The sequence below is a fragment of the Ailuropoda melanoleuca genome, chromosome 2 (genome assembly GCF_002007445.2).
Source record: "Ailuropoda melanoleuca isolate Jingjing chromosome 2, ASM200744v2, whole genome shotgun sequence".
NCBI lineage: Eukaryota > Metazoa > Chordata > Mammalia > Carnivora > Ursidae > Ailuropoda > Ailuropoda melanoleuca.
This window is the reverse complement of record NC_048219.1, coordinates 18,780,490-18,790,684: the sequence shown is the minus strand read 5'-3', so window position 1 is coordinate 18,790,684 and position 10,195 is coordinate 18,780,490. Positions and strand designations below refer to the sequence as shown.

The following is a 10,195-nucleotide window of genomic DNA, read 5'->3' as shown; positions in this document are numbered from 1 at the left end:
CTGGGGAGGTCTCTCTGACCCCCAGCGCGGGGGAAGCCCACCACACCGATGATTGCCTGAGGATATCCCCCAGGGCAGGGGAGAGCCAGAGCTACGCAGTCCGGCCTCAGGTCTAGCACGTACTGTGTGATGCTAGCAGTCACTTTCCCTCTCTGTGCCTCAGCGTCCTCCCCTGTAAAACTGGGACTGTGATAGGACTGCCTCCCAGGCTCGGTGAAATAATGCTGTAAATGTGTATGTCATGCACATAAAGTCCAGGCCGTGTGCAAACAGAGAACCAATAAATGCTAAAAACAAACAAACCAGAAAATGGGGAACCAGCGTCAAGCTGAGACTGGCTCAGACAGGGGCGAGGAGGTGAGGCACAGAGGGCTGCTTGTTAGCAAAGTTAGAGGGAATGGGCAAAGAGACCAGGGCATTTCTTGGAGAGCTGGGTGGAGGGGAATGCCCCGGAGTGGTTGGGGCAGAATTCCCTGGGCTGCAGAATTCAGAGGCTGAGGGGTCTTTAGGGCCAGGTCAGGGGAGGCTTTGTGAAGCAGGAGGGGAGGCAGGCATTTGCACGAGTGTTTGGGATGTGCATGGGGTGGGCGGACGTTCAAAACCACTTGGGAGGCAGGGAGGCAGAGGGGATTCCAGAAGGTGGAGTTAGGTGCCCACACAGAAGCAGGAAGGTCCGAGGCCCCGGAAGTGTTTGTGGTCTGGACGGGGTGGGCCCTCGGAGGCACACGGGGCTGGGTTGGAACCTGCCCATGTCACTTACAAGTTGTGAACCCCTCTCTGAGACTTGGTTTCCTCATCCGAAAACGGGCATGCTAACAGACCCCACCGCCCCGGGTTGCAGGGGGATTTGATGAGACTCGGGGTGGGGCAGGCCCTTTAACGCTCCCAGTCTGGGCCTGGACTCTGGGTGTGGACCCTGGCTCCGCCTGTTACCAGCTGTGTGGCTGTGGCCAGGGCTCGGCCTCTTCTCCCCTCAGACTCCTCGTCTGTAAAACGCGGCTGACAAGAACCCCCACTTTGTAGGGCCGAGCGAAGGTTAAATGAGATAGCACCGGAAAAGCTCTCGGAGCCCCGTCGGGCCCTTGGTAGGCCGTCTGCCGGGGCCGCTGCGGCTGTTTCTGTGTAGGTGGCTCAGCCCGGGCCTGGCACATAGTAGGTGCTCGGTCAGCGGCAGTTCCCTTCACTGCCTCCTCCGTGGGCAGGTGGGGACCCAGCATAGCTGCAGGGAGCAGCGGGAGCGGAGGCCAGGTGGGGCTTGTGCTCAGTTTAGATGTGAGACGGGGCGCTGGGGATCCACAGAAGGATAAGGGACCCCATCAGAGCAGGGCTGCGGTGTCCCTCTGGCATGCTGGGCCCGAGAGACACGGGAGGTACTGCGAAGGCCCCAGCCCGCCTTGCCTGTGGGGTGAGGGAGAGGAAGGAACTAGAGCTCTGGGGTTTGCGGCCTGGTGGAGCGGGAAGCTGCAGGGCTCATGAGCAGAGCTGGGCAGTGGGGAGGGGCAGCCGGTCTGGGGGAGTTCGCCATGGCCTTGGCCCTGAGTGAGCTGAGTTCGGAGACCACGGCCCCTCTGTGCCTGGCTCTCCTCTCTGGCTGCCCGAGACAGGGGCTGCGGGGGAGCCCACCCTGTGGAAGGGCCCAGGAGTTGGCCGCAGCTGTGAGAACGCAGGGGCTCCTCTGTTAGGCGTCATCGGTGCGGCCCGAGCCCCGGGGAGGCAGTAACGTGGTGGTTCAGCGCGTGTGCTCCGGCCCAGGCTGCCTGGGAAGAAGCCGGCGTTGCCGCTGAGCCTGTCATCCCGGGCGAGATCGTTCTCCCTCTGTACCTGGGTGTTTATTTGTGAAGTGGAGCGGCTGTCGGACAGTAAGTACCTGCTGCATTACACTGTTTCGAGGACTCCGTGAGTTTAGAGTACGGCCTACGGGACAGCAAATGCTCGATAGACTTTGAATTTTTAAAAAATGTTATTTATTTGAGAGAGGGAGAGATAGGGAGAGAGAGCACACAGGGGGAGTGGGAGAGAGAGAAGCAGGCTCCCCCCTGAGTGAGGATCCCGACGTGGGACTCGATCCCAGCACCCTGGGATCATGACCTGAGCCGAAGGCAGGTGCTCAACCTACTGAGCCACACAGGCGCCCCTGACATGGGTTATTGTTGTTATTACTCCTCAGGGCAGCCGGGATGGAGAGAGGGCGGAAAGGTCTTCCATCTGGAGCTGGCCACATGGTCCTGGGGAGCCTGAGAAGCGAGGGAGCTCAGGAAGGTAAGGGTGAAGGCCAAGGCCCATCTTCTCAGGAGCCCCGGGGCAGAGGCCGTCCAGACACCCGGCCTGGGGAGGGGGCACCATGTGGTTCTTCCCTGCACTCACCCACCGGTGCAGCCCCACCTCCCAGGGGAAACTCTCCCCCCCACCCCCCTGCATCCTGGGCGGGAGCACAGCAGCTCTGGCTGCCGCTGGGCCAGGCCCGGAGCTCCGCTTGCAGGGTCAAATGGGTCCGGTCGCTCTGCAGCATCTCAGCTCTGTGATTTTGGGGGACGCATTCCATGCCCCCCACCAGCCTCCCTCCTCCAATATGAAATAGGGCTTGCTGACCCAACTCGTCAGACGCCGGACACTGGGAAACTCCTGACTCTATCCTGAGATCACCCTTTCTCCTGATGCGCTCAGCTTCCCAAGCAGCCCTGCCCGGGGCTCCCGGGGACGGACACATGGACTCCAGACTCGGGGTGTAGGTAGCTGGGGCATCTTTATTCGGCAGCAGTGTTGCCTCAGGGGCCAAACTCCCCTCCAACCACATGTCCAAACGTGTTGTGCCAGTCCAGTCACTCGGGCCTCCGGCCGGTGGTGGCAGTGATTCACTCAGGCGCCCCCCAGGGCTCGGACGGGGTGGGGGGTGCAGCGGGCTGGGGGCAGTGTCTGGGTGGGCTCAGGGCAGCCGGCCCTCTCTGAGGCAGCCGGTGCAGGCGACATTCACACACAGCTCACAGTCGTCGTTAGCGATGCTCTCTGGGCAGGGGAGGAAACCGGGCAGCTGCTGAACGTGGGACCCGGGGGCTGGGCAGCCGGAGAAGGCCGGCCCCGAGGAGGGCCTGATGGTGAGCACAGCATCTCTCCCACAGTCAGGAGCAGCTGGGCTCTGGGGTGAGTCCCAGGTCTCTCCTGCCTTGCGGTGCCTGGGCCAGGCCCTTACACCCTTGGGGCCAGGGATAGTCCTGTTGGCCCTCTCGGGAGGACAGGGGCCCAGGCACAGGGATGGGCACAGGCCTGGCACTTCGCGGTGCCACATTTGCTGGCCAGCTCTGCTTCCTCCCCCACATTTAGGCTTAGATGTCACCTCTTCTTGGAAGCCTTTTGGACCCCTTATGCCACCCCAGACGTGGGCTATCTCTCCTCGGTCCCCCATGCGTCCCCCATGTCCCCCCTGTATTGCAGCCCTTGCTTACAGGGCTCTGGCCCTGGGCCCCCTTCCCTCCCATCTGTGTTGTCCGCTAGGACGATCAACGGTCCGGGGTGCGGGGACCGAGGCGGGTCCTGGCGAGCCTGACTTGCAGCACCCAGACAGGGAAGGCCAGAGGCTGAGCTTTTTGCGTGACGCTGTCCCAGCCACTGGGTGCTTGCTAGAAAGAACGTGAAGTGGCGGAGCTGGGGGGTGGGGAGGAGAGCGGGGGAGGGGCAGGATACTCCTCGGGGGTGGGGCTACTCACTCAAGGCCTGGAAGACTCGGGCAGCTTCCTCCGACTCGCAGACAGGCTGGAGGTCCGGCGGCAGGGCCGGGTGGTGACACACGAAGGGCGTGAGTCTCTGAGTCTGGAGGCGGGGGTTGGGCCCCCACTGCTTCTCCAGGTCACTAAGTTTCTTTACTGACTCCAGCTGGACCTGGAAGCCTTGGTGCTAGGGGGCCGGAGGGGACAGGAGATGAGAGGGTATCAAAACCTGGGCCAGGACGCCAGAGCTCCTAGGACCCACAGAGCCTTCCCTGTTCTCATGGAGGGTCCTGGGAGGGGGGATAGCCTGGAAGGCGGGAGTGGTGCCTGACACTTCACACCCCACGGTGTCACAGGCCCCCAGTAACTGTACCTGAGGTCACAGTGAGGTGGGGGAGCACGTGATTCAAGGTACGGGCTTTGGAGACCAGTGGAGCCCTAGTTCAAATCCTAGCTCTTCCCAACTGGCCGCCTGTATCTTCCGTACTCGGAGTCTCATCTGACTAACGCGCCTCCCTAGTGCCTGGCACGCAGGCCCCGCTCGGTAACTGGCTGATCACCCCCGAACCGACATGGCAAAATGAGCACCCTCAAGCCGGCCGGTTCCGAGGCCAGGGCGGCAGGGGAAGCTGGCGCTCCTCACAGGGAGGCCCCACCGAGAGTCAGGCTTGTGACGGACACCCAGGGCCACAGACCTCCCCGTCCTTGCTGGCCAGCGGCATCGTGCCACCCGCAGGCAGGCCCTGGAAGGAGCCCCGGGCCGCGGCTGTCCTGGCTCTGAGCCTCGGTGGGAGCTGTGCCTCCGCCTGGAGCGGTCTGCACCCTCGGGGCCTGGCCGCCTCCTGCTCTGCCTGCAGGGTCAGCTCAGTACCTGCCCGGAGGCTTTCCCGGGGACTGTCCCCATCCACCCGTACAACAGGGAGTACAGAGAGCTCCGGGAAGACCCCTCTCCTTTGGGGCTTCTTAAGGGCGGGGACCACGTCTTGTTCCAGCTTCTGACCTCTGACCAGGACCTGCCTTCTGAGAGAGCAGTGCTGACTAGCCGTGGTTTATTACTGCTGTCATCTCCATTGTCATTGCCATCAGCACTCTGGCTGTCCCCACCCGCCAACTGTCTTGGTCCCTGGGTTGTGATTCGGGGTTGGGGTGAGCCCTGGGCACTTGTGCCCCTGTATCCCACGGATTTCCTAGCGTCCCCTCTCCATCCCCACCTCTCCCCCTTCGGACCTTCAGGCAAAGGGCACGGTGGCCGGAGGGACTCACCTGAATGTAGACTGAGTGTGCACCCTGCAGCAGCAGCAGGAGGACAACAGCCACCCCGGACAGGAGCCCTGACACCCCTCTGCCGCACATCTTGCTCTGTCTGTACCCCACTGCCGCTGTCCGCCGGCTCCCATCCGCCTCCCCGGTGAGGAGCTCTTTATAGGCCGGGCTCCGGGGCCTTGGTCACTCATTAACTGGCCAGCCGGGTGGGGTTGACAGCTGGCTGGCTCTTTGCCAAGCCCTGAGCCCATTCCCAGGAAGGGGGCTGGGGGGGATAGGGCAGCGAGGCCCAGAGCACGTAAGAAGAGGATACTGTGTGGCAGGCGCCTGGGGGAGGGGGGCTCTGTGGGAGGGCCTTGGACACAGGACGTACCTCAGCTCCGGAAGGCACCTATTCACGTGGAAGGATGGGGAGGCCATTCTACAGACAGGGACCGTGAGGCTTGAGAGGTGAAGTAACTTGCCCCAGGTCACCAGGCTGGTCGATGGCAGAGCGGGGACTCAAGTGTCTTTGACTCAGGTCAGCCCATGGTCCTTTCTCCACAGCCTTGGAGACAGATGGGCCTGGGCTCAAATCCCAGTCCTGCTGCCACCGTGTGAGTCTGGACCAGTCCTACCAGCTCTGACTGAGCCTGTTTTGCTCTCATATCAAGTGGACATAATGACAGAATCTGCCGCATGAGGTCTCTGTGAGGATGACGGGGCCAGGCCCACTTGGGTTCCCAGGTAATGCGAGTTTCTTAATCTCCCTCTAGGCGATGCCTAACTCCCTACCCGCATGGTTGATCCCGATCGTAGGTCAGAGAGAAGAGGGCAAAGTCCCCAAGGGCGTTATCACCACCGCCACCGGCAGCTGTAAACAGTGCTCCAGCCAGGGCTCACCCCTGCAGGACAGGGAGCCTGGCATGTGACAGCCACCCCACTCATGACATTAGAGTGAGGCCCAGGTGGCCCAGCTAGGCTGACTCTCCAACCGGCAGCTAAAGTCTGATGTCATCACATGCCCTAGTACCCTACTTGCCCCCACTTCTGCTGATGCATTCCATCTGCCTGAAATGCCCATGTTCCCCTTTTCCTTACCTTGGGACGGCATGGAAAAGGGCTTGGGTGAGCTCCGACATTTCCTATGTCTTGCTTTGAATCCAGACTTTAGCCTTTACTCTTTAGAGGGTGAAGGAATTAATGGGCTCTCCCATGCTTTTTCAGCTGTAAACTAAAAATAATCATCGGTAACAATAGCTTTCATTTCTTGACCATGCACCGCGAGCGAGTGAGCGANTAAAAATAATCATCGGTAACAATAGCTTTCATTTCTTGACCATGCACCGCGAGCATGGTGCTGGTTCATGCGCGAGATTCCACCTGATCCTGTCAGAGAGGTGGCATGGTGGGGCCCATTTTCCAGATCAGTAACCCGAGGCCCAACAAGGTCAAGCACTGTGTAAGAGGGGACGGCAGGCTTTATCTCTGGAATTCGTGCGTCTGTTCAGTTGTCTGTGCTCTAGAAAAAGGAACATGGGCCTTGGAGGCAAGAAGATCTCAGCACTTCTCAATTGTGTGACTTCAAGTACCTTCCTTAGCGTCTCTGAGCCTCTGTTTCTTCATCAGTAAGTGGAGGAAATAATGAACAATTTCATAGTGGCTGTTGCGAGGCAAAACTGACCAGGCCCGTCCCAGAGGAGCCCGTGCCTCTCCCTGTCCCCAAGCTGACCATTTCCCCAGCTAGCATCTGTCCGTGGCGGCCACGGGGTCCGTGGTGGCAGCTCTGCCTCTCCTTCTCCAGGGGACTCTCCGTGACGAGCCCGTCTCTGAACCTGTGGCTGGAGCAGTCCTGATCTTTGACTCCCACATCCTTGCTCTTTTAACCAGAGCGAGCTCAGCCCCACTGGCCCTCCGGGAAGCGAGAGGAAGGAGCCCACACGGTCTGGACGCCCCTCTTTCTCTTCTCTGCCTTCGCGGGAAGGCAGGGCCCTCCAGCCAGGGCCTATGGTGCGTTACTCTTCCTGGGAATAAGTTGTGACTTCCCTATCTGCCTAACATGACTCAAATCCCCACTTCAGCCCAGCTCCTCCTGACCACCTCATGAATGACCCACCATCCATCACAACTAACTGAGTCACAGGCGCGAACCCACGCTGTCGCCCCCCCTTCAGCCAGGCAGCTCTGACATTTCCCAGGGAGCTCTGACATTTCTCTGACCGTCACACCAGCCTGGACTCTGGTCTCTGTGTGGAAGCGTCCGACGCCACGGCAGAGTGAGGGACGGTTCGCCCGTGTGTCTGTGTGTATATTCGGGCGCTCCTGTCTCCAAACCGGGTTCCCCGCCCAAGCCCACTGCCGCGGAGCCCCGGTACCTGTGACCCTCCCTGCCCCAAAATGTACCCCTCCCCGAGCAGCGTTTGTCACAGCCGACTGCTCTGTCTCCTTTGGAACAAAGCATTTTCTCCACTCGCCTTCTGGGACACACGCTCTCCGATCTCATTGGCTCATTTCCTCGGGTTTCTTTGTTGGTTGTCCCTTCTCTTCTTGACCTCTACACCTCAGAACGCTCCAGGGGCTCCAGCGCTCAGCCCTGGGACCACTGTTCTGTGTCTGGTCACCAGTGATCTTATCCCATCTCAGGGACTTCCAACACCACCAGCACCCGATTCCCCCCCTAACCTGACCTCTCTCCTCAGTTCCAGACCCTCTATTAACCAGCTCGGCATCTCCCATAACAGTCGGTGGTACTACCAGTCACCCAGCTGCTCAGGCCGAAAATCGGAGTCGTTCGTGATGCCTTTTTTCTTTTTATTTGCCAAATTCAGTTCATCAACAAAACCAGTTGGCTCTACCTTTTAAATATTTCTAGGCTCTAACCATGGCTCACCATCTCCGCTGCTACCCAAGGTCCAAGCTATCATCACTGATCATTGATCTCAGGGATTATTGCAACAGCTTTGTATTGGTCGGAATTTTGCCGAGAAACAGAACCAATGTGGAATATACACAATATCAGTTACTTTCCCAAAACTGATCTTCTTTTTTTTTTTTTAAAGATTTTATTTATTTATTCGACAGAGAGAGAGACAGCCAGCTAGAGAGGGAACACAAGCAGGGGGAGTGGGAGAGGAAGAAGCAGGCTCCTAGTGGAAGAGCCTGATGTGGGGCTTGATCCCATAACGCCGGGATCACGCCCTGAGCCGAAGGCAGATGCTTAACTGCTGTGCCACCCAGGTGCCCCCCAAAACTGATCTTCTCAAGGTCACCAGCCACTCCCATGCTGCCAAACCCAGGGGGCAGTTCTCAGTCTTCATCTTACCGGAGCCAACTACGGCATCTGACCCAGGTAGTCACTGCTGGTTCCTGAAACACTTTCCTCATTGGGCTTTGAACACACAACTCTCGTCCTGGTCTCTGTCTACTAGTGCTCCTTCTCCTTCTGCTGTGCTGGTTCCTGCCTCTCCGCATTACCTCCAAACGTCGCGGTGCCCAATTATGGTTCTGTCCTGGGACCTCTCCTCTTTTCCGTCCAGTCACTCCCTCAATCCAGTGTCAGAACTCAACGAATCAATCATATACTCCCTGGTGATCACAACATATGTGTCTGTGGCACTCATCTTTACAGATGTCAAACAGGCATCTCGAAGTTAGCAAGTCCAATCAGAACTCTTGAAACCCTCGCAGGACCTGCTCATTTCTGTTTCCCATCTCTACAGATGGCAGAACTGCTTGACTTGGGACAACCTCAGAGCTGTCTTTGACTCCTCTCTTCATTCACCCTTGACATTCAAGATGAAGAAAATAATCCCATGGTTCCAACCTCAAAGAATCTCTAGAATCCACCTGCTCGTATCTCAATTCCAACTCCCTCTCCAAGCCACCAGCACAGTGAGGTGGGCAATGACTTTGTCCATTTTGTTTGTTGCTGTCTCTCTTGTGCCTAGATTGGTTCTTGTCACATAGTAGGCCATCAGTAAATATTTGTTAAGTCATCGAATGCCTTAGAGTTTGCTATGCGCCTAAGACATAAAAAGATTGTGTTTCTTGAAAACAGATGATTTCACAACTATGAAAATAATAACCACCAGCATTTTTTGAACACACAGCATGGGCCTGTCCCCTTACATGTGTCAGGAAGGTGCTAGATGTGATGAATGGGGCTCGGAGAAGTAGGAAACCATCCAGGCCAAACATCTAGTGGTTCCTGGAGTAGGTATCTCCAACACATTCATTCACTCAGCTCATCAGCTATTGCTTGAGCACCAGCTGTGTGCCAGATATTGTTTTGGGAGAACGAAATAGACAAATCCCTTACTCTAATGGAGCTTACAATCTAGTAGGGAGGGAAATGCAAGAAGCGAAATGTATACCTAAGACCGGTGGTACAAGAAAGCAAGGAAACAAGGTAGGATGGCCAGGAAAGAACTCTTCGGGGAAGTGGCATTTGAGCAGATACCTGGATGAAGTGACAGGTGAGCTATGTATATATGTGGGAGAATAGCAAAGACCCCAACATTAGCCACCCTTGGCATATTTAGGTAACAGCAAGGAAGCTGGTGTGGCCAGAACCCAGACAGTGAAGGGCAGACTCGTTGGAGATAAGGTCAAAAGCTTTGAAGGGGTGCCAAAGGGACTTTGTGGAACAGTGGAGGCCTTTGGATTTACCCTGAGTAAAGTGGGAAGCTGTTAGCAGACTAGAGCAGAGGAGGGACATGGTCTGACTTTGATTGTAATAGGATCACTCCGGCTGCTGTGTGGAGAAGGCTCCTGAAGAGGGCCGGGGGTAGATCCGGAGAGATCTGGTTGAAGGTCTCTCTTGGCCAGGCGATGGTGCACAGTTGTTTGGTCAAACAACAGTCTGGGTGTTGCTGTGAAGATAATTCTTCAGATGTGATTAACATTTACAATCTGCAGACTTTGAGTGAATAATGTGGCTGGGCTTCACCCAGTTAGTTGGAGGCCTTCAGAGCAGAGACTGAGGTATCCCGAAGAAGAGGGAATTCTGCCCCAGGACTGCAACATAAAGACCCTGTCTGCGTTTGCCACCTGTTGGCCTGCCTTATGGGTCTCAGATTCAAGACCGCACCATCAGCTCTTACCTGAGTTGCCAGCCCACCAGTCTGCACTCTGCCCTCCAGATTTCAGACTTGCCAGCCCCACAATTAAATAAGTCAGTTTCTTCAAATAAATCTGGACAGACAGACAGGCAGAGATTAGATGATTGGGAGATAGGTGGTAGGTAAGTAGGT

The 10,195-nt window shown here is 57.3% G+C and overlaps 1 protein-coding gene and 1 long non-coding RNA gene across 2 annotated transcripts; one reads left to right on the top strand and one right to left on the bottom strand.

Moving 5' to 3' along the window:
- Nucleotides 1-1,532: 1,532 nt before the first annotated feature.
- On the top strand, nucleotides 1,533-9,061 carry LOC117796293. The gene is made up of 3 exons (XR_004620684.1): nucleotides 1,533-1,859; nucleotides 2,168-2,259; nucleotides 8,663-9,061. It is a non-coding gene; the product is annotated as an uncharacterized LOC117796293 (long non-coding RNA).
- Nucleotides 2,719-5,103, bottom strand: GUCA2B (guanylate cyclase activator 2B). Its single transcript, XM_011234976.2, has 3 exons — nucleotides 4,965-5,103; nucleotides 3,702-3,888; nucleotides 2,719-3,003 (listed from the first exon to the last, which is right to left on the bottom strand). The coding sequence occupies exons 1-3, from the start codon at nucleotides 5,052-5,054 to the stop codon at nucleotides 2,924-2,926; spliced, it is 357 nt and encodes a 118-aa protein (XP_011233278.2). The 5' UTR covers nucleotides 5,055-5,103; the 3' UTR covers nucleotides 2,719-2,923.
- Nucleotides 9,062-10,195: the final 1,134 nt, after the last annotated feature.

Bases quoted from the DNA above. Each gene is read 5' to 3' on its own strand.
- GUCA2B (XM_011234976.2), bottom strand. From the start codon at position 5,054: ATGTGCGGCAGAGGGGTGTCAGGGCTCCTGTCCGGGGTGGCTGTTGTC. The intron at 3,889-4,964 runs GTGAGTCCCTCC...CCGGCCCCCTAG, and splicing joins CACACTCAGTCTACATTCAG to CACCAAGGCTTCCAGGTCCA. The intron at 3,004-3,701 runs GTGAGTAGCCCC...TCCCCTGCCCAG, and splicing joins CCGAGTCTTCCAGGCCTTGA to AGAGCATCGCTAACGACGAC.